This window comes from Callorhinus ursinus, unplaced genomic scaffold, assembly GCF_003265705.2.
Source record: "Callorhinus ursinus isolate GAN/ISIS: 27379988/994484 unplaced genomic scaffold, GSC_fseal_2.0 scaffold65, whole genome shotgun sequence".
In the NCBI taxonomy this organism is placed as follows: Eukaryota; Metazoa; Chordata; class Mammalia; order Carnivora; family Otariidae; genus Callorhinus; species Callorhinus ursinus.
In genome coordinates this window covers 7,779,359-7,801,643 of record NW_027397127.1, presented here as the reverse complement: position 1 = coordinate 7,801,643, position 22,285 = coordinate 7,779,359, and the positions used below count along the sequence as shown (strand labels likewise).

At 36.0% G+C, this 22,285-nt stretch overlaps 1 protein-coding gene and 1 pseudogene across 2 annotated transcripts in view; one reads left to right on the top strand and one right to left on the bottom strand.

Annotated features, from left to right (window-relative positions):
- The first annotated feature begins 948 nt into the window (after positions 1-948).
- The window catches only part of RADX (RPA1 related single stranded DNA binding protein, X-linked), an 88,743-nt gene continuing 67,406 nt past the window's right edge, over positions 949-22,285 (top strand). The window contains exons 1-6 of one of the 2 annotated variants that reach the window (XM_025853677.2): positions 949-1,708; positions 10,406-10,548; positions 11,675-11,867; positions 20,328-20,436; positions 20,632-20,723; positions 20,831-20,953. In XM_025853677.2, the coding sequence (XP_025709462.1) occupies positions 1,066-1,708; positions 10,406-10,548; positions 11,675-11,867; positions 20,328-20,436; positions 20,632-20,723; positions 20,831-20,953 (1,303 nt within the window). In that variant the 5' untranslated portion in view covers positions 949-1,065. Of the gene's footprint in view, positions 1,709-10,405; positions 10,549-11,674; positions 11,868-20,327; positions 20,437-20,631; positions 20,724-20,830; positions 20,966-22,285 lie in introns of both variants that reach the window. The other variant, XM_025853676.2, reaches the window with a different exon arrangement.
- LOC112810174 (magnesium transporter NIPA2 pseudogene) lies at positions 17,321-18,725 on the bottom strand (annotated as a pseudogene).

The window sequence follows — 22,285 nt, the reverse complement described above, 5'->3', positions numbered from 1 at the left end:
TACAGTGTAGTATAAACATAACTTTCTATGCATTGGGAAACCCAAAAATTCATTTGACTCGCTTTATGGCCATATTCACTTTATTGCAGTGGTCTAGAACCAAACCTGAAGTATCTCAGAAGTATGCCCGTATACCAGCACACCTGGGTACATATAACAAATGGCCTATTTTTAATTGGACTATTCTTATCAGCTTTTTCACTTTATAGTCATTCCGCATACATTCCTTGTAGTTTAGAAAAGCAGTTTCTGACATTCTATATCTTAGCTGTCTGTTAAGCCAGGTATTGTATAAACCATAAGTACATTTTAAGAATTCTAACCTAAAGGCAGCTCTCTACTAAGCCAGTTCTATAATTTTCTGTTTTCATTTGCACTTAATCACTAATTCACCAACCCTGCACTCAGGGAGTCACTACAGACAATTATGCTAATGCTCATAGCAATAGCAACTAACGTTTATGGAGGACTTTTTGGGCTAGGGACTTTCCTGAAGGCTTTGCATACATTATCCGGTTTTGTTCATACTATAGGAGACCTGTGGTATGGCATTAATGTATATTAATGAACTCTAATTTACTTTCTGTAGCTGGCCCAAGGCCCCAACCCCCCAACTCCTGAGCTAGGACTACTCATACCCCGCTTCCAGCCACTTCCTCTTTTCCATTGCCTCTCAGCACTCTCCTTTCTAGAAGAGCCACCAGTGCTCCTCCCCCTCCCTCTTGCGACGTTTTGGGAACCATGGCGACCAACGCTGTCCCTCCCCCTCCTCCTCCCCTGGCGACCCGGCTAGCACCAGGTGGGAGGATCTGCTACGTAACCGCGCGTGTAACTGCCTAGTAACAGTGCCCGCGAGCTGGAAGCGGGCCGAGAGAGGGGTGGGGCGAGAGAGCTGACGCCGGCACGCGGAACGTCTTTGCAGCCTCGCTTCGGGGGCGGAGCCTTATCAGTCAGCGGGAGCAGAGTAGCTAGCGATCGTCGCCCAAGCGCGCGGTTTCTTAGTCCTCAGCTTTGGACCGGGCAGCTTAGCTTTGAGGAGTGAAGACACTACGCAGTTACCCCACAATGTCTGGTGAGTTAGGTCAGCCTCAGGCCGGCCCCTCACATGCCGGGCTAGATTTTCCGAATCCTGAGAGAAATCGGGCTGGGGTCCCGGGAGGGGTGATCCGAAGGGCCGGTGCCCATGGGCGCAGGTCCTGGATCCAAAAGGTTCTTGAGCAGATAACGGATTCACCTCTGCAGTGGGTCACCCCGTCGGAGGTGGTGCCTGTCGCTGTGCTGGCCGTCCAGAGGTACCTGTTAGAGGATGAGCCACGCGACACGATACCCAAACCGCCCCTTTACTGTTATGATGTGACGATCTCGGACGGGGTGTACCAGGAGAAGTGCTACCTGGACCCCAGCCTGAACTTTCTCGTATATAAAAATATTCTTAAAGTTGGCATAGAAATGAAAATTTCCAGAGTCTCCTGTCTTTACAACGAGAAAAGATTAGGCCAGGGGATCCTGTGCATAGATAACGTCCACTGTGGGGAGACCCTGGAGGCTATTTCTCTAGAAACTCCATTCAGAAATAGTGCGCACGAGGAGGTACCAGAGAGGCCTCTAAGAGGCGGGAAGAGTCATTACCTGGCCCTGTGGAATAACGAAGATCCATATGGAGATATTTGGTTAACCAACAAGCAACCCGAGGAACACAATTTTAACAGTAAGTAATGGGAGGGAATGATGGAGGGGTTAAAAAAAAATAGTTTTCGGGAGCTTGCGTTAATGGGAAAGGAAAGGAGGGTGCATTGGTATTGTTCATTTCAAGCCGCGAGTGGGAATAAACAAATGCTCCTGGATGTCGAATTGGCGCTCCCTTAATGAAATTTGCACAGCCCGTGTCTTGCTTTGATTATTCAAGTGGCCGTTCAGGAAGTGTCTGAATACATCTCAGATTTAATCTGGCATACCTACTTGGGTGTGCGTTTGCCTACGGTGGAATTATCTTATGTTTCATTCCCATTCACTTGTGGAAATAGTACTTTTCTATGTTGGTTGGCGAGTGTATAGATTTGAATTCGGCATAAAAGTCGTAAATATTTGTGGTTTTGCGTGTTGTAACCTTCATTCAAAAAAGGATGTTCCGTGATTTATTCCTTAATAATTTGCATTAATGAAACGCCATTTTTATGTCTTTGAGTGTAGCAGGTATGTAAATACTGCTTTTTTGAATGTGTGATTTTTGGGGACAGGCTTGGAATTTTCATTTTTATGTTTCTTGTTGCGTATCACGGACAATACTGACCTGAGAAGTTTAATTCTTCTGTACCAGAAGTAGGAAGTTAGCCTGAAAATGCCTGTTCGTCATCAGCAACTGCTGTAAAACATATTTAATCAGAAGTGGAAGGGGAATGATAGTACTATAGGCATGTACGTATATGGAATGGGGACCAAATAAAACGCAAAAAGAAAAATAAAATAAAAGCGAAAGTACTCAAGGAAGAAAGATAATTTTCCACATTTACGGCTTTTCAGTTTTTTTCTTTTTACATTGCAGTCATATTAGCTCATATATAGTCTTGCTGTGACGTGTATCAGCAACAGGCTTGAAAGTGAAAAGACAACGGGATCAAAAATATGCAGTTAAAGTAATATCCAGTTATAAGGGAAAAAAGATATTATAGAAATGTGTGGACAAGGATGACTTAAATAACTTAAGCTTTAAAAGCAAGATAGTCATTTCAGGGATGAAATAATGGAATGATTTTTATCTCAAGCATGGAATAAGGCGGCACTGCATTACTACTTTTAAGTGTTGATCATTTTTATATTTCAGATTGAAAACATAAATGAAAAATTGGTGTCTAGAAGAATTAAGAGGGGAATAATAATTTGTAGAAATATATTTCATTTTTCTGACTATGAAAGTGATATCCATTATTGAACACATATTTTTATTACAAAAGGCAATGTCCATGTGCTAAAAAATCCAAACTATATTTAAAAGTATATTGTTGGCTAGCAAGAAAAAGAGCAGTAGACTGAAAAGCAAACACTTACTGAACACCTATGGGCAAGATAATATTAAAAGCACTTTATTTGTGTAAACATAAGAAAGTATATTGTATTAAAAAGGTAAGACCCAGGTATAGTAAAATTTTGATGACAAAATCTAGAAGTGGGTATATATTGGTGTTCTTTCAAGTTTGCTGTATGTTTAAAATTTTCAATAATAAAATGTTGGGGTGGAGTGAGAGACCCCTTTACCTCCTCCTCCTATGCCTTCAACTTTCCTCTCAAAACTCCAAAGATTCAGCAGTTTGGTGTGTATCGTTGAAAAAAAAAATTCTGTGGCGTGGCATGATTTGTTGTTTACACTTATCTCAAGCATCTTTAATGTACATCTGCACATATACACTTCCACAGTATGGGTATACCATAATTTATATAATCATGCCCATGTGAATGGGTAATTATCAATTTTAGGCAGTTACTGGTTTTTCAGGTTTAGATCCAGCACTGAACATCATTAGGATATACACATACTTGTTCTTTATGTTCAAGTATTTCTGTTAAATGGATAGATTCCTAGAAGTGAAATTGCTGGGTTAAAGAATATTTAAATTTTTTAATTTGATGGATATTGACACATCATCTTCTGAAAAGGTTTTACTAATTTACATTCCCACTAACATATGTATGAATGCCCATTTCCCCATATCGTACTAATTTTAAATTATATCTCTTGACTTTTCTGATTTCTTTGCTAATGGGTATTATTTGCTATATATTGCAAATGACATTCTCACACTCTGTCCCCTTTCTCTTAACATTGTTTATGGTGCATTTTTGTGCTTTTTTAAAACTTTTCTATTAAGGCATGATATGTACAAAGTGTTAAAGTCTTAAAAATACAGATTAAAAATAAAACTTGAAACCATCCCCACCCCCACCCCCAGATCAAGGTACAGAACATTTTAAGCATCTCAAAAGTCTCCCTAATGCCCTCTCCTGGTCAATATCCTACTCCAAAGGTAACCAATACTGTGATCTAAAAGACAGCTTTTCAAAATGGAAGTTAGATCATGCCAATCCCCTGTCTAAATCTCTCCAGTGGCTCCCCTTTGCACTTAGACAACACTCCAGACCTCCTATCAGGGTGCGCAAGGCCCTGTGGTGTGGGCAAACTTTCTTTAAATGGCCAGATGGTAAATCTTTTTGCCTTTGTCGGTTGTATAGTCTCCAGTCACAGCTATTCAACTTGGCCAGAGTATAGCAAAAGCAGCCATAGGCAATATGTAAATTAATGGGTTTGGCTGTTTTATAGTAGAACTTTTTATTTACAAAACCTGGCAGCAAGCCAGATTTAGCTCAAGAGCTGTAGTTTACAGACCCCCGCCCTACCCCAATCCCCTTACTCACCTCTCTAACCCTTCTCCTCCACCATTTTGTTTCCAGAATACGGGCCTTCTTTTTGATCTCAAACCTCCTTGCTCTTTCCTTCCTCTAGTATGTTGCTCCTGCTTTTTTCCTCTTTCTGGAAAGTTCCTTCCCATCTTCAGGTTTCAACTCGAATATATAAAACATGTTAGAAAAGGGTTGTTTAAATATGTATTCCCTCCCCATTTATTGTTATTGCATCACCATGGAAATGCCCTTCATAGGATTGATAACACTCTGAAATTATTATTTCTGTTGTTTTCTTTTTCCTCCCACTGATTTATAAGATCCATGAGGGCAAGGAGTCTGTTTTTTTTCACTGCTGTGAGGCATTTCTCCTATACCCAGAACAGTGTCTACCATGTAGTAGGCATTCAATAAGTGTTTGTTGAATAAAGGAATGCATAAAATAAATTACATTAATGGATTTTGTAATGTTGAGTCACTTTTATATCTCTACTTGGTCATGGTTGTTATATTTACATCTGTATATTTAAAGTGAATTTGTTCCATAGATTTTACTTTTTTAGGGGGTTACTATTTCAGCCCAATATTGTGATATCAGGTTAATTAATATTAGCGAGTAGAATGAGTTGGGAAACTTGCCTGTTTTTCTGTGCTTACAGAAATCATTTGTTCACTGAAGGTTTGGTAGAATTTACCCCTAAAACTATTTGAACCTGGGGCCGTGGTCCAGGATTGGGGGTTGAGTGAATGACTCCTTTTCAGTTTCTCATAGAAAAAGTAATGAAATCAATAACACTTCTTCTTGAGTCCATTTATGAGAGTTGGTATTTTACTAGGAAATCTCATTTCACCTAGATCTCAAAGTTGTATGCAGTAGTCTCTATTTTTTAAAATTTTAGTTTATATTTTTAAAATGTTTTAGTCTTGTTTCATCCTCTTTTACACTCCTAGTATTTATGTGTTTACCCTTTTTTATGGTCAGCCTTGCCAGAGGCTTGTCTCTTTTATTAGTATTTAAAAAAAAACACTTTTAGCTTTACTAATTAAGTCTATATTGGGGAGATGTTTTCTACTTTATTAACACTATCTTTAATTTCTTGTATTTCCTTTGTTCATATTTTTTTGTACTACCTTCTTAAGTTGAATGCTTGGTTCACTTATTTCCTTGTTTCTTTCTTCCAAAAGCGTTTAAAATTCCAAAATTTCCCATGGATACTGCTTTGGCTGCATACACTAGGTTTTGAAGTATAGAGATTTTATTTTTACCCATTTCTCATATTTTCTGATTTTAAATTTGAGTTCCTCTTTAACCCTCAAAATTTTAGAAAAAGCTTACTTATTATATATGAAGTCTATTATAACAAGTTTTTAAATTATTTTAAAGATTTTATTTATGTTGAGAGAGAAAGCATAAGTGGGGGGCGGGGGGCAGATGGGAAGGGGCAGAGGGAGAGGGAGAAACGGACTCCCTACAGAGCAGGGAGCCCAGATGCGGAGCTCGATCCCAGGACCCCAGGATCATGACCTGAGCCAAAGGCAGCCACTTAACCAACTGAGCCTCCCGGGTGCCCCTATAACAAGTTTTTTAAATTTTAATTAAAGTATTCCAGTTCTTATTTTAAATCGATTTTATTTGCCCATTTCTCTGAGAGGAATATTGGCTTCTCTTTATGACAGTGGTTTTGTTCATTTCTCTTTGTATTTCTAAAAGTTTTTTATTTAAATGTATAATGTATAAAGTTTTATAACATAGTAATATCTTGTTGGTGGATTTTTAACCTTTTATCAGTATGGAATTTTTTTTGTCATTTTGTGCCTTGAATTCTATTTTGTCTTGATAGTACTATTTACTACTGCTGCTGTCTTTTAGTTGGCATTTTGGGCAGTGGTTCTCAAACATGAATGGACATCCATATCACTTCAAAAGTGGTTTTAAAATGCAGATTTCTGGGCCCCACCACCAGTTTCTGATGCAGTAGGTCTGTGGTAGGGCCCTAGAATTTGCATTTCTAAGAAGTTCACTGGTACTAATGATGTTGGTGGTGCAAAGGCCACATCTTGAGAACTGACCTAGTGTATGTATCTTTGTCCATCCCTTTATTTCTATTTTGTTTTACATTTGTCTTTTTAAAGAAATACATAGCTAAGATTTTGGGTTTTTGACCCAAACCAATTCTTTTTCTTTTAAGAGATGGATTTAATCGAATTAAATTTAAAGTCATTAATGATGTTTTTGTACCTGTTCTCGCAGAACTACTTTATGTTTACTATACGGCATGCTTTATTATTATTTTTTTTTTACTTTTGCAAGATTTAAATTTCTTTTTCTTCTAGTGCTTTAGAAGTTATACATTAATTTGTATTCTCCTAGAGGTTACCCTTAATGTTTCAACAAAATTATTTAAACTTTGATTTTTGTGTCAATCTCCAGAATTATTCACAATTTATAATATCTTCCTCTTGAACAATACAAGGTGTTTAGGACTCTACTTAGTCATGATGCAATTTGGCATTTTGCTATATGGGTTTGAAAGTATTTGATTGAGGATATTTACCATCATAAATGATTCGGATTTATGGGTTGTTTTTTTTCCTGTGTACTATTTTTGTCATAATTTTTCAGGATTTATCTATGTTTATAAAATTAATTGTTAGAACCTGGTGCCATTTTTAGAGGTCATTATTTGTGAACTTTTTCACTTTCTTCCATGGTTATTGACCTATTCCAGTTTTCTTCTGCTTAAGGCAATATTGATAATTCATATTTTCCTAGATTATTAATTTCACTGATATTTTCAAGTTTAGTAATATATAATCACATATAATCATATTTTTCTCTAGGTTTATAGTTGATCACATTTCAAACATATTTTTGTTTTCTGTCTTCATGGTTGCACTTGTCAGAGGTCTACCTTTTCATTAATTTTTCCAGGAATTGTATTTAACAGTTCTATGTTTTTCTAATACATTATTTTCAGCTCTTTATTCCTTTTTGCATTCCTTAGATTTATTCTTTTGCAGTGGTTTTCATTGTATGGTTCAAGGACTTCTAGAGATGTCCCCAAGGCCTTTTCAAGGGATTCATATCAAAACTATTTTCATAATAATAATACTAAGACTTCATTTACCTTTTATCACTTTAATTCTCTGAAAGTATGCAGTGGACTCTTCCAGAAGCTACAGGACATGTGACATTGAAACAGTCTGAATGCCAAAGAAATATGAGTATCCAGCTGTCTTCTATTAAGCTAGACACTAAAAAGATTTACAAAAATATAAACCAGTGCCACTCTTCTCACTAGAATTTTTTGTTTTGGAAAATAGAGACATTTTTTCAAAAAAATATATATATATTTATATTATAGATAATAGGTTTATTGTTTTTAAGGGAGTTAATGAATGATTTTTTATTTCTTAGTTTTACTTTATAATATGGCAAGTGTTGATAGATATTACCCACATAAATAAAAGCTTTTTGAGGTCTTCAGTAATTTTTAAGAATGTAAAGACTCCTGAGACCAGAAAGTTTGAGAATCACTGTTCCATAACTTGCTATCTAACATTTTATATTGAATATCTAGTTTATTTATTTTCATTCTTTCTTTTGAAAATGAACACATTTCTATGAATTTATACAGATTCTTCATTGTCTGTGTATAGCCTGTAATTCCTTTTTGGATTTGAGGGATATGTATATTCTATGAAGTATGTGAGTTAAAAACCCCACTGGGAAAACATTAACCAGGCAGATGTCTGATCAGAGCTAACTCTGTGGACTCAATTATAGTGGAAGCAGTGGCTTTTAGAACTCTGGTTTTACAAAAGCATATAACTCTTGAATTTATTCTAGTTAGTGAAAGCATATGTGCCTTCATTGACCAAGAGTGTTCCACGTACATTTCAGATAATTCAGAACTGATCCAAAATTCGTCTGACCTAATTAAAAAGGAAATCAATTATGTCAGAGAAAATATTAGGACCTATGATTCTGAGCTATTAATGTTTTGGAAGAATATAGAAGGAAAATTATACAAGATATCTGAAGACTAAAAATAGTATGTTTTTTATGATACAGGTGTAACTACGACATTCCACTTAAATTCTTATTAAAAAGAAATTACAAATATGGTTTTCATATCAAAATGTTGAGTAGGTGATGCATTATGTAAATTAAAATAAGTGGGAGATATCTTGTGAAATGAAATACTGGAATAAATACAAAATCAGGTTTTAAAAGTTGGGATTGGACTATGAGAGAGCAAAATGTAGATGGAATTGCAGATGGAACCTCTCTTAACCCAAGGAAGAATAAAATAAAAAATACAAGTTAATCTTTTAAAGATGGTGAATGGCTTTTAAGCAGTTTTTGTATTTGCCAGCAGGCATGGAGATTAAAATTTCAAAGTAAATTATATGACATATGAGAAGATAATGAGTACTATGTAGAAAAATAAGATGGGACAGGGCATAAGAAAAGGGATCGGTTTTCAATAGGGTAGTAAGGGATAACATCACTGAGAAAGTGACCTTTGAGCAAAACTTGAAGGAGAGGAGGAGGGAAGTCACTCTGGTATCTAAGAAGACATTCCAGACAGAGGGAAGAGTAAGTGCAAAGGCCCTGGTACAGGACTATGTCTGGCATGTTTGGGAAATATAGAACTTACACATATAAAACAATGGTGAGGGCAATACAGAAATATGTCATAAAACAATTCTATAAATTAAACATGTAAGTGCTTGGTGGTGGGAAAATATTCCGTGGCATTGAGTTTTTCCCACAAAATTTCTTAAGGGAGACGAGTTTATTGAAGTATAATTAACATACAATGTTATATTGGCTTCAGGTGTACAATATAATGATTTAACTATACATTTCTCAGTGCTGATCAGAATATGTGTTCTTTTAATCCGCTTTATCTGTTTCACCCATCCCGCCACCCAGGGGGAGATGAGTTTAGATCCAAGTCTTTCAGGAAGTAATTACCCAGTTTGACAAGGCAGAGGACATTCAAGATGGAATAGTATATTAGTTAATATAGGTATTTACCTTTGTGCCAGGCACATAGTAAGGCATATTTATGTATTAGCTATTTTTTTTTAGAGAAAGAGAATGCATGCGCGTGAGAGAGTTGGAAAGGTGGTAGGCAGAGGGAGAGAAAAAATCTTAAACAGGTTAAGCAGGCTCTCCACACCCAGCGACCCTGAGATCATGACCTGAGCCGAAATCAAGAGTTGGCCACTTGAGATTAAGAATTCCTCATATGAGGGTTGCTGGAGTGGTGGGGGTTGGGAGGGATGGGGTGGCTGGGTGATCGACATTGGGGAGGGTATGTGCTATGGTGAGCGCTGTGAATTGTGCAAGACTGTTGAATCACAGATCTGTACCTCTGAAACAAATAATGCAATATATGTTAAGAAAAAAAAGAAGAAGAAGATAGCAGGAGGGGAAGAATGAAGGGGGGTAAATCGGAGGGGGAGAGGAACCATGAGAGACGATGGACTCTGGAAGACAAACTGAGGGTTCTGGCGGGGGGATGGGTTAGCCTGGTGATGGATATTAAAGAGGGCACGTTCTGCGTAGAGCACTGGGTGTTATGCACAAACAATGAATCATGGAACACTACATCAAAAACTAATGGTGTAATATATGGTGATTAACATAACAATAAAAAATTTAAAAAAATAAAGCAATTGTATGAGAAAAATATTTCTTCCATGAAAAAAAAAACTAATGATGTAATGTATGGTGATTAACATAACAATAAAAAATTTAAAGAAAAAAAAGAGTTGGCCACTTAACTGACTGAGCCACCCAGGAACCCCTATATATTAGCTATTATTATTAAGGATAGCATGTATTATTAAGTTTTGTATGTGAGAAGTATATAGACTGGCTTAGCTGGTAGGTAAGAGTTGCTTTGGGGATGATCTAGCTACCATTTTTAAATTACAGTTTTTAAATTACATGACATATTAAGTAGGATTTTTTTTCTATCCTATCTTTTTATTCTAGATACCAAAATAATTTCCCTGTCTCACCTTGAAATGACTTGGGCTAACAGAAGGAATTTTCCTGCATTGCTTGTGAGAATCTTGCATAAATCGAAACTGCGATACTATGGAAAACCTGATAAAAAGATGATTGAGCCGTACCAGGTATAAGTAATGAAAAGAGATTACATGTTCATGTAATAGTTATAGATTATAGCTTATAGACCTGACTCCATATTAGGATAATTTATGTTCAAATAATATTTTATAAGTTTAATGTAATAATTTTTAAAACATACATACATGTCTTTTTCAAGGTATTTTTCTATGTAACTTCTTATACAAAAAGAAATTCTTTCTGTATTGGTACCTTGTAGTTCTGATTCAGCTGGTCTCCTCCATACTTTTTTCTGTATCTTCAACCTTTTCTTCTCTTGTGCTTTCTACACCAGCATAGAGACATAGAGACATACTCTAGTCTTTCATTTTAAAAAAATACAAAAATCTCCTTTGACCTCAGGACTCCTCTCTTCTTCTCTTCTGGCAAGCTCCTTGGAGAAATAGTCTCTGCTAGATGTTTTCACTGTCTTACCTCCCATTTACTTTCCAACACAATTAGTTTGACTTTTTTCTTCAGCTGGTCACTCACTAGAGACCTTCTCATTGTCAAATCTAGCTGATACTTTTCTGTTATCTTGACTCTCGGTGCCATCAAATGTCAATGAGAACTACCTTCTTGATTTCTGTCCTGTTTGGTTTCTTATTTAACATTTTACCATTTTTTCATGTGTTATCAAGAATTATTTTAGGTGTTTTATTAAGCTTTCATTATAACAGTTATACATACTTTGAGGGAATTTGGGAAATGCAGAAAGCTATATAAATAAAACTGGTAAGTAATATCACCCCAAATTCTACCAGAGCCACTATTAATATCCAAGTGTTTTATTCCCTTTTTTGTATGTATATATCATGTCTGCGTATATACGTAACATATATATGCACGTATCTCACATCTATGTGTATATGTACGCATATCCTATATTGCATGACTATGTCATATATTAAATTATCTTACAAAATGGAAATCATATTGTACGTACAATTTTGTATCACTTAACATTTCCTTAAGTATTTTCTATCACTAAAACTCATAACTTTTCATAGTTACAGATTATATCATAACTTATGCAGTCATTCCCCTATAGTTTTGCTTTCTTGTTCTTAAAATGAGAATGCCCTGAGATAAAAGTAACAAATATGCATGTGCTTTTTCACTCTTTTTTTCTAGACCTTTTTAGAAGTTGCTGACAGTTCAGGCACGGTGTCTGTGATTATGTGGAATGCCCTGTGTCCTGAATGGTATAAAAGTTTGCGGGTTGGTTTAGTTCTTCTGCTTCAGGATTATTCTGTTAAAAAGAGCTATCCATTCAGGATGCAGCCTCTGCCTGTGGATCCACAGATCAAACTAATTTCTACAATGGGTTAAGTATTCGATAAATGTATTGTTTTATGGCTATTTTGTTTGTATAAATTTGCAAAGTACCATATCAGCCAAAGGCTCCTAAAAATTGCTGAATCTGTTAGAACCTGGGGAACTTTTAATTTCCTGTATCTATACAAATTTTAAGCAATCGCTTAATAAATTATTTATTATTGCATTTATTAAGAAGAAATAGTATGAGATATTTTTTTTAAGATTTTATTTATTTATTCATGAGAGACAGAGAGGGAGAGAGAGAGAGAGGCAGAGGGAGAAGCAGGCTCCCAAGGAGCAGGGAGCCCGATGGAGAATTCGATCCCAGGACCCTGGGATCATGACCTGAGCTGAAGGCAGACGCTTAACCATCTGAGCCACCCAGGCGCCCAGTATGAGATATTTATTGTTGATTAATGAATGAGCTCCACTTAGGATGTACTTATTTTTGTTCTATTTTTTGTATTATAATACTAAATTAATGACTTGAATATACTTTTCTGTTACTGTAAGGTGCTATTCAAAAAGGCTTTTGTCGGCATTTTATTTTGAAATAATTTCAAACTTAGGTAAAAGTTGAAAGAATAATACAAAGAACTCCATATACCCTTTACACAGATTCAACAGTTGTTAACATTTACCTTTACTTTATCATTCCCCACCTCTCTCTATATATATATTTGTCCTCTGAAACATTTGAGAGTAAGTGGCAGCCATCACACATACCCCTTTATTTCAAAACACTTCAGTAATATTTCAGTGTGTATTTCCTAAGAACAGGAACATTCTATTCTATAATCACAGTACAGTTATCAAAATCAGGAAATTTAAAATTGATAAATTGCTGTTATCTAGCCTGCAGTCGGTATTCAAATGCAACTGAACTGCTGCAATTTTGAAAAGGCTTTTCCTAATTAGTATTGAAATCAAAGTTTTGACATCTTGGCATCATGCTAAATATTTTTGGAGCATTACAATTATTAAGTGGTTGTTTTCAGATGTGGATATGAATTTTTTGCCTTTCCATTTTTCAAAATGGTAGATTATATCACTCAAGTTTAAGTATTGTTTTGGCTCATACTAGTTTTATACTGGACCTGTAATTCTATGTATTTTAAATTCCCTACTAATACATTAAGCTTAATTACTTAGAGAATGTGCAGATAATATAGCCTTTGTTCACTGTTTCCTTAAATATATGTTTATTTACAAAAATTTCATATGATTCTTTATTAAAATCTTAAGGATTTGGTAGACATCAATCATGTCTTGCTGGATGAATAAGTCATTACCTAGTAGTTTAGTACAATTAGTCCATTATCTCATTGCTCTTTATTATAGAAAGGTAAGAAATTAAACTGATATTGATGTTGGGACTTGAGAATACAGGAAAAAACTGGCAAAAAGAAGCTAATTCGCAACATGTATTATTATGTCTGTCAATTTGTAAATTCTTTCCACAACCAAGCATATCTAGGTGGAAAAAAATGCTTTAGTAAAAATTGAGACATTTGTCAATAACAGATAAGGTAAGTAAATTTGTTGATGTCACTTAATCACTGGCACAGTGAAAAGTAAAACCTAGTTTTTCTGACCCCTAACCTAGTGTTCTTTTTATGAGATACACTGTTTTTCTGGTATAAAGAGAATTCATTTAAATCACAATTTTTACATGGCTGTGGGCAAATCTAGAAATGTGTCTGGTATTAATAGCTGTTTCTAAACCTTAAAAACATATGGAAAGTAGAACAATAGATAGCATGTGGTCAATAGATAAACAGCTACTAAAACGTAACACTGAAACTGAATCAAGCAGTATGCTACCTCTGCTATACACAATTACAGGGCCAGATTTTCATAATGGAAACTCCCTTTAGATGTGAGAGGCTATTTATACTCTCAGGTAAATAATTGCAAATATAGAAATTATTTTTTTAAATGAGAAGCTTAGATGAGGATATATTGAAAATGTTTCTTTTAGTCTTTAAAACAGTTTTCCTTTTTATCAGTGTTAGCATCAGTCTCCTTTATCCCAGACCTTTTTAATAAGGAATGGAACTTTTTCCCTCTTTATCAGGGGTCAGCGAGCTATTTCTATAAAGGCAATATAGTTTCTGTCATAAGTACAGAGCTCTGCCTTTATAGAGTGAAAGCAAACAGAGATAATATGTAAGGAATGGGCATGGCTGTGTTACAGTGAAACTTTATTTGCAAAAACAAGCAACCATCTGCAGGCTATAGTTTGCTGAGCCTACACATATATGCAGAGCTCAACCCTGGCTGGACATTAGTATCGCTTGGGGAGCCTGAAAGAACCATAGGCATGCCAGGTTCAGAGATTTTGATTTAGTTACTCTGAGGAGGGAACCAAGACATTGATGTGCCTTTAAAAATCCTCAGGCGATTCTAATGTACAGCTAGAGTTGAGAATACTGCCTTATGGTCTTTAAAAAGCTCAAATGGATTAATGATCTTTGGAAGGGAAATGACAGTTTTGTAAACCATGCTCAACACAAGAGATACAAAGATAAGTAATACAGAGTTCTACCCTTAAAAAAAAATTTAGTCGAACAGGGTAATATATTACACTGTATGTTAACTAACCAGAATTTAAATAAAACCTTGATAAAAAATAGTCTAATGGTACAGATCACTAAGATGAACAGATTACCATAAAATGAAGGATTAATGACAGTAAAAATAAGATGTGATGAACAAAAGGGGAGAGGAAATAAACAGAAATGTAGTTGAAGAAAGAATGAATGGTCAGGAGAATGGGAGAATGAGTTGGAGAGAAGAAAGTGTGAGTGGGGTTTACAAATAATACCAGGGTAGTTTAAATGTTATGAGTAGGATATATGAGAAAGAGTGTATATTGGGGGCCAGGGTTGGTCAGTAAGGGAATAAGGGTTTGTGGTACCATCACTGCCTTCTAGGTATTGATGTTGAAAGACAAACTATTGGGGTAATTGATCTTGATTTATTTTTTCATATTTACATGTGTAGTTCCAAGTTATAGACACTAAGATATAATTTTTTAAAGACCAAATAAATGGAAGCCTATAAAAGTGAAAATTCTCTTGTAAAACATAGGACATATTTGCTAGTAATGTATGGTTTTGTATATTGTCATTTGGCATATAATTCTGTCCTACCTTTTATCAAATAGTATTCAGCTAGCATCCCAAATAAACATTTTAAAATCTTGAGATTTTTCAGACTGTATTGAATAGTACCCATTGAGGTAATAGCATCAAGTATCTGCGGTTTTGGTGGGAAGGGGCTATTTATTTCATTCAAAATCTTAGCATTTTGGAGCTGGAAGGGAACTTAAATGTAATCAGGTAACTATGACTATGAAAGTACTTTGTAAAATGCAAACTATTTTGTAGGTGCAAGGTAATGTCATGTCATGTAATACAAACTTTCCTCACTTATATATGAAAAGACTGAAACTCTTAAAGGTAAAGTGAATTTTCTAATCACATGGCTGCTGATAGGCAAGATGAGAAATCAAGTATCTTCATCCTAGGTTTTTGTTTTTGTTTTGTTTTGTTTTGTTTTGAGACAGAGAGAGAGCATGCTTGAATGTGGGGGGGTGGGGAGGTGCAGAGGGAGAGAGAGAATTCCAAGCAGACTCCACACCCAGCACAGAGCCTGATGCAGGGCTTGATCCCAGGACCCTGAGATCGTGACCCAAGCCGAAATCAAGAGCTGGATGCCCAACTGACTGAACCACCCAGGCGCCCCCTCTTCATCCTGTTTTAATCTTTGTTTGCTAAACAGAAAATTCTTAGAAAATATTACCTACTGCATAAAAGGGGATAGAAAGCCCTCTAAATAAATAGAGAAATATCCCATGTTCCCAGGTAGGAAATCAGTCTCAATTTCATAAGTATGTCAAGTACCCCCAAACTGATCAGCAGATTCAGTGCTCTTCTGTAAGATTTTTTTTTCCGGAACTGACAAACTGACTCAAATTTATATGGAGGCACATAATTATAGAGACTAGTCAAGACAGTTCTGAAGAAAATAGGGGGCTGTCGAGGGGGTAAAGACTTCTCCTACAAATGTCATGAGTTATTATAAAAAAATTATGACCATGTAATATAGGTATAGGTATGGACAAACTGACCAGTAAATCACAATATGATCGAGAAATAGCCCTAAACACACAAAAATTTGATATGACAGTTGTGCTATACAGATCATCAAGGAAGGAAGAACTATTCAGTAAATAGTATTGGAAAAAATAATTACATACTTGAGAAAAAAAATGACATTATATCCCTATCTTACACCATATAAAAAGTCAACTCCAGATATAGCGAATGTAAAAGGCAAAACTTTTAAAAGAACTTATAGAGAAATAGGCATTTGACCTTGGATTAAGGAAGGATTTCTTGGCTAGGACACAGGAAATAGCATTTGTAAATGAATGATTAAGAAACCCAACTTACATTGAAATATTTTTTTTGGTTTCAATTTATCTTTTTATTATAACATGAACTAAATTTAAGAAATTAGTCTTTTGACTTTATTTCCCAGAGTTGTTGGATCTAAATGACAATATAACTCATTATGAAAATATACTGAAAAATACAAGAGCTGATGTAAAATGGTAATCAAGGTTCCAGGTATCAAGGGATTAGAGAAAGTGAAGAATGAAACCAGTCAGGCTGCAGCCTGATAGACACAGGATGCACTGGTTTAGCAAGGTGCCATCAGGGAATAGGAAGATCATCAAATGTGTGGTGATAAGTCACAGCATGAGAAACATCTCCATCAGGCAACTTCCTACCCTTTTTTGTTGGGTAAATTGAGTTTTTCTTCATTTAATAACTTAGGATTCTCTTAAACTAACATTTCGAAATTAAAATAATTCATCAAACAGGATTCATTTTTATAGGTAAAGTAAATCACAGGATAATGTATTAGGAAGATTTTGTTCCTTTTTAAATCAGAAAGCCTTCAAGTGGTCAGGGATTGATGGAGTGCGGATGACAAATGTACATTTCAGATTTTCATCACCAATGAAAAAATAAAGCATTTTTATAGACTTAAAACTGTAGTGCATTTAGATTTTGGTGAAGGAAAATTTAAAGTACCTCTACAATAATACAATGTTAATAGAAATTGGCCATGTACTGAGGTCATTTTAAAAGATTGTCTCTAGAGGACATTTTTTGAGAGCAGTGCTTTTTCAGACACATTCTGATATTCAAATTCACTTTATAGCACAATTATAGATTAACCTTTTAATTACATTTTTTTAAAGATTTTATTTATTTGTCAGAGAGAGAGAGCGCACACAAGCAGGGGCAGCTGCAGGCAGAAGGAGAAGCAGACTCCCCCCTGAACAGGGAGCCCAATGCAGGGCTTGATCCTAGGACCCTGGGATCATGACCTGAGCCAAAGGAAGACGCTTAACTGACTGATCCACCCAGGCGTCCCTAATTACATTTTTCTTAAAAAGCTGTGAGATTTCTGTTTCTTTGGGAGATATTTTCACCACTGTGTTGTTCAGTTCCACAGGTTAAGCTTTCTTCATTATTATTAAGAACTTCATACATGTTAGAGAGATTGCTATTCATTGCTTTCTCGTCTTTTCAAAAAGAGACAGGGAGACTTGCTAGACTAAGGCTGACGTCTTTAAAGGCATGCAACAAGAATATTCCCACAATGATTGTTAAGAAGTCACTCAAAGTACCAATGACATCATCAATAGGCTTATCTTGCCACTCCTTAAAAAGAAGAGCTGAACAAGTTAAAACTGATGTTGTGAAGAATAGGTAATATATTGGAGTCATAATGGAAGTGTTGAATATATCCAGGGCCCTGTTCAGGCAATTAATCTGTGTGCTCGCTCAGACTGTAAGGCTCAGCAGCAGGATCTCGGCCAGGGAATGTTGCAGCACAGGCTTTCCAGCAAACAGTTCTTTGATAGCAATGCCCAGGCCCTTAACACAGGAGACTGAAAACGCTCCGATTACAGAGCAGATTGTTATGTACACAAGAATGTTTGTCTGTCCATAGCGAGGTCCCACTACGAAGATTAATATCAATGACATAATGACCACAAGTGTTGCAAAGACCACAAAACCTGGATCTCCCTGCTTGTGAGACATTTCAAGTCTCAATCTCCTCTTCTTTTGGAGCATGAATGACCATAACTGTAGATCCTAGAATACTTAACCAAACATCCATTTTTCCCATGAAGATTAAGTCTCTCATTTAGAAAGTATGAAGAAGGAATGGCACTTACGAGGATGCTGAGAGGCCCTATTAGAGTCACTAGGGTGGCTGCTGCAAAGGCATATGCAACAAGGTTGGCCACCCCACCTGCTCCCGTTGATAGCAATCCAGCCCACCACAACCATTCTTGAAGATACGCATGGCCACCTTGACCTGCTCTCATGGAGCCTTTCCTGGCAAGTCACAGAAGACTTTTTTTTTTTCCCCAAATGAAACTCCCGCCAATGAAAATGCTAGAGCTCATAGCCATTCCCAAACCAATGTAAAAGTCCTATTTTCCATGCTCCCGGATCATTTCATTTGTTACCAAAGTTCTTGTGAGTCACAACAGACAAACCACTGGTGCTGGAGGCAGGATTATGCAATCTTCAAATATGTAAGTTTAATATGATCTCTCTTATGAAAAAAAGGCTGGAAGCGGTTAGAGATGACTTATTCATTCTCATTTCCTTGTAAATAATACTGTTTATTCTCATTTTAAGTTTTATACCCTGGCAGAGTAGCTCCAGCTCCACTTGGAGGTCGGCCATGCGGCTTCCCCATGTGGTGTCCCCTCCACTATCTGGCCCTGGCCCTGGTCACCTCTGCTCACAGGCCCACGCAGACCTCATAGGCGGCCGCCCCTTGAGCTGGGGTGAGGTCAGGGGAGGGTAGCACCTTCATCTCAGTACCGAAGGAGATGAGAGCATCTGGGGCTGCCACCTCCTCCATGGGGGAGTGTAGAGGGGAACCTACCCCCCACGACCTGTGACCCCCCGCTACCCCTACATTGAAATTAACTTCTTTTCATCAAAAGACACCATAAAAAGAACAAAAAGCAATGCACACATGGGTGAATATATTTGCAATAATATAGTCAACAATGTATTAGTATCCAATATATATAAAGAAGTCCTTCAAATAAATAAAAAACGGGCGCCTGGGTGGCTCAGTGGTTAAGCAGTTAAATGTCTTGGGGAGCCTAGGGTTGGAGCCCAGTGTCTGCCTCCCTGCTCAGCAGGGAGTCTGCTTCTCCCTCTGCCTCTCCCCCTGCTTGTGTTCTCTCTCTCTCAAATAAGTAAATAAAATCTTAAAAAAATAAGATAAAAATTCAATAGAAAAGTGGGCAAAAGACACAAGCAGGTATTTCACAAAAGAGGGTGCATGAGGGGCTCAGGGGTGGTGCAATTGGTTAAACGTCCAACTCTTGATTTTGGCTCAGGTTAGGATCTCAAGGTCATGAGATCAAGTCCTGCTTCCAGCTCCATGCTCAGTGCAGAGTCGATTTATAGGACTCTCTCTCCCTCTCCCTTTGCCCTTCTTCCCCACTCTCTCTCTCTAAAATAAAAATAAATCTTTAAAAAAAATTAAAGATGATGCATGGATGAATCATAAATATATGAAATGTTATTCAACATAATTAGTAATAAGAGAAGTACAAATGAAGACCACAACAAATTGTCATTTTGTGTCACTAAATTGACAAAAAATAAATTTGGTAGTAGCAAAGTTTGGAGAGGATGCTGATCAATGGGCATTCCTACACATTGTTGGTAGAACTATAAATAGGTTAATTACTTGAAAATAGTTTAGAATTAGCCTGTAGAGTGGAACTTTTGTACATTGTACAATCCAGGGTTTCCTTCCTGGGTATAATGCCCTAGAACAATTTTGCCTGGGTGCACAGGGAGATATGTACAAAAAGTTCATAGTGACCCTGTTTGTAATAGCAAAAACAGGAAATAATCCAGATGTCCATAAACACGATAATGGGTAAACAAAATTGTAATATATCAACACCCTGGAACATTGTTCAGCAGTGGGAATAAGAAAAAAAAAGCACTCCATGCAGGTACATGGGTGAATTTTAGGACCATAATGTTGAGTGAAAAGGGTAGCCCTAGAACACTGAATATGGTATGAGTTCATCCATATAAAGTTAAACAAAACAAACAGTACTTTGGGCAAAAACATATAAATGACAAAAACCTTTTTTTAATTAAGAAAAATGATAAAACACAAAATCTAAGAAATGGCTAACCTTTGGTCAAGAGATAAGTAGATATGATAATGTAGGAATAAGTAGAAGAAAGCTATTGATAATGGTCTAGTTCTTAGGGTTAGTGGTGGGTTCAAAAGAGTTCAGTCTAATATTTTGCTGTGTAATTTGTGCACATGTATATTCTTTTATCTGTATTAAATGTCACATTAAAGTAATATATTTGTTTTTCAGAAATCTGCCTGAACCTTCGAGATCCTCCAACTAACATAATTATCATTCCAGAAAAGCAGGTGAAACCTGAATGGAGATTGCCAAAATTAAATCACCGCTTTATCACAAGGTAGAATACTCGTGTAAAATACCTTAAATATTTTAATTTTTAACTTTAGCCACTGAAACAGTATATTATTGTTGCTCAAAATCTACCCCAAATTATGCAGTATCAATTATATAGATATATATTTTCACAATCATAATTTTAGAATGCTTCTTCACTGTTTAAAGATATAATATTTAACAATTTTACTTTTTTTAGGTCAGAACTGGATGATATGCCAGAAAATCACATCTGTGATGTTATTGGCATTTTAGTTTTTGTAGGAAGGGTCCAGCGGTCAAAAAAGAAAGGTAAGCTTTTAATATTGAAAGCCATAAAAAATATTTTGGTGAATAGTTCTGTGCTCATATATGCATAATTGTTTACCTTCATTTATTCTAATATCCTATCCATATAGAAAACCGTGAAGATTTTTGGTCATATCGTTGGATTCACATCGCTGATGGGACTTCAGAACAGCCATTTATAGTGGAGCTGTTTTCTACATCTCAGCCAGAAATCTTTGAGAATATTTACCCAAGTACTCAATCCAGTATTTGCATCTTTTTATTTTTGGAAGTGGGGGCATTAACTTTAAATGTTAAAGTGTGTACTGATTTACAGGGTGGCATGATACAGAGTTAGCAAATTCAAGCAGTGTGATAGCATGTTTAAATTGTTTCTGTATTAATATTATATTTGGTATTACAGATACTAACCACCTTCTGGTTGTCTAGTCAGAATTAATTTGGGATTGAAACCAGTTTTTCAGAAAACAGGTGCTCTTATCAATTCTCATTATTAGCATTTCAGGCATAAAAGCTTAACATTCAGTGAAACTAAAACATAGGCAATCAGTTCCCTTTGAATCCATTTTGAAATTGACTAAGTAGACCACAAAAAAGACAATGAAGACTTTACTAATATCGAATTAACTGGTAGAGGATTGACAGACTGTGTAATTAAATAATGACAGTGGTAAGTATGATTTCATGTGAGTATTAAATTAATATTACACTGGCAATGTTATACCAGCTGGTCAATATCTTGGTTACTTTGGTGTTGACCTTTCCCCCTTGTATTTATTCAGATACAGAGGTATTTTTCCCACTAACTTTATTCATTTGAAAACATTTTAAGGTATGCTTCAGATCTATTATGATAAGAAAAAAGTATATTTAATACTTTTTAACAACTTCAGTGAATTTTTCCTTATACCAACTTGTACTGCTACAAAACTATAGCTGCAGTGTGTTATTTCACTATTTTTTCAAATGATTATATGAATAAAATACTGATTGTTAAATGTTTGCCAACACTGGGAAAACTCCCAATCTTGACCATACGTAATTTTTTAAATCAACAAGGTAAAAATTGTAGAGCATCAGGATACTTAGAGACCATATAAAGAGTTGTTCTGCTACACCTTTATTGGTTATTGCAAAATAGCATTCCACACCATTCAGATATTACCTACCATCCGCTTGTGAGATTAAAATTTTAAAATATATCTGGATGGAGCTAAACCTCACCCCAGCTATTGAGGGAGAGGGCAGAAAGAATTTTAGCCAAAACCAAGGCATGGGCTTCCAAGGTGAGTGGAGCTATGACTTCTCATGTAACTTCTCTCAGGGCATAAATGATTGATAGTGATGACTTCTCATGACAATTCCATTACCTCATTTTAGGTGGGTTTTATGGCCAGGGCCCTCTCTCTTTGTAGCCACTTGAAACAAGTTGACACAAGTTTTAGATAATGATTTTTTCACAGAAATGTTGCCAAGTATACATGTTCTATTTCTTCGGATAATGGGAAATACATCTTTCTAAGAAAGCCTTATACAGACCTTGGTGAGATTTACTCTAGTACAGT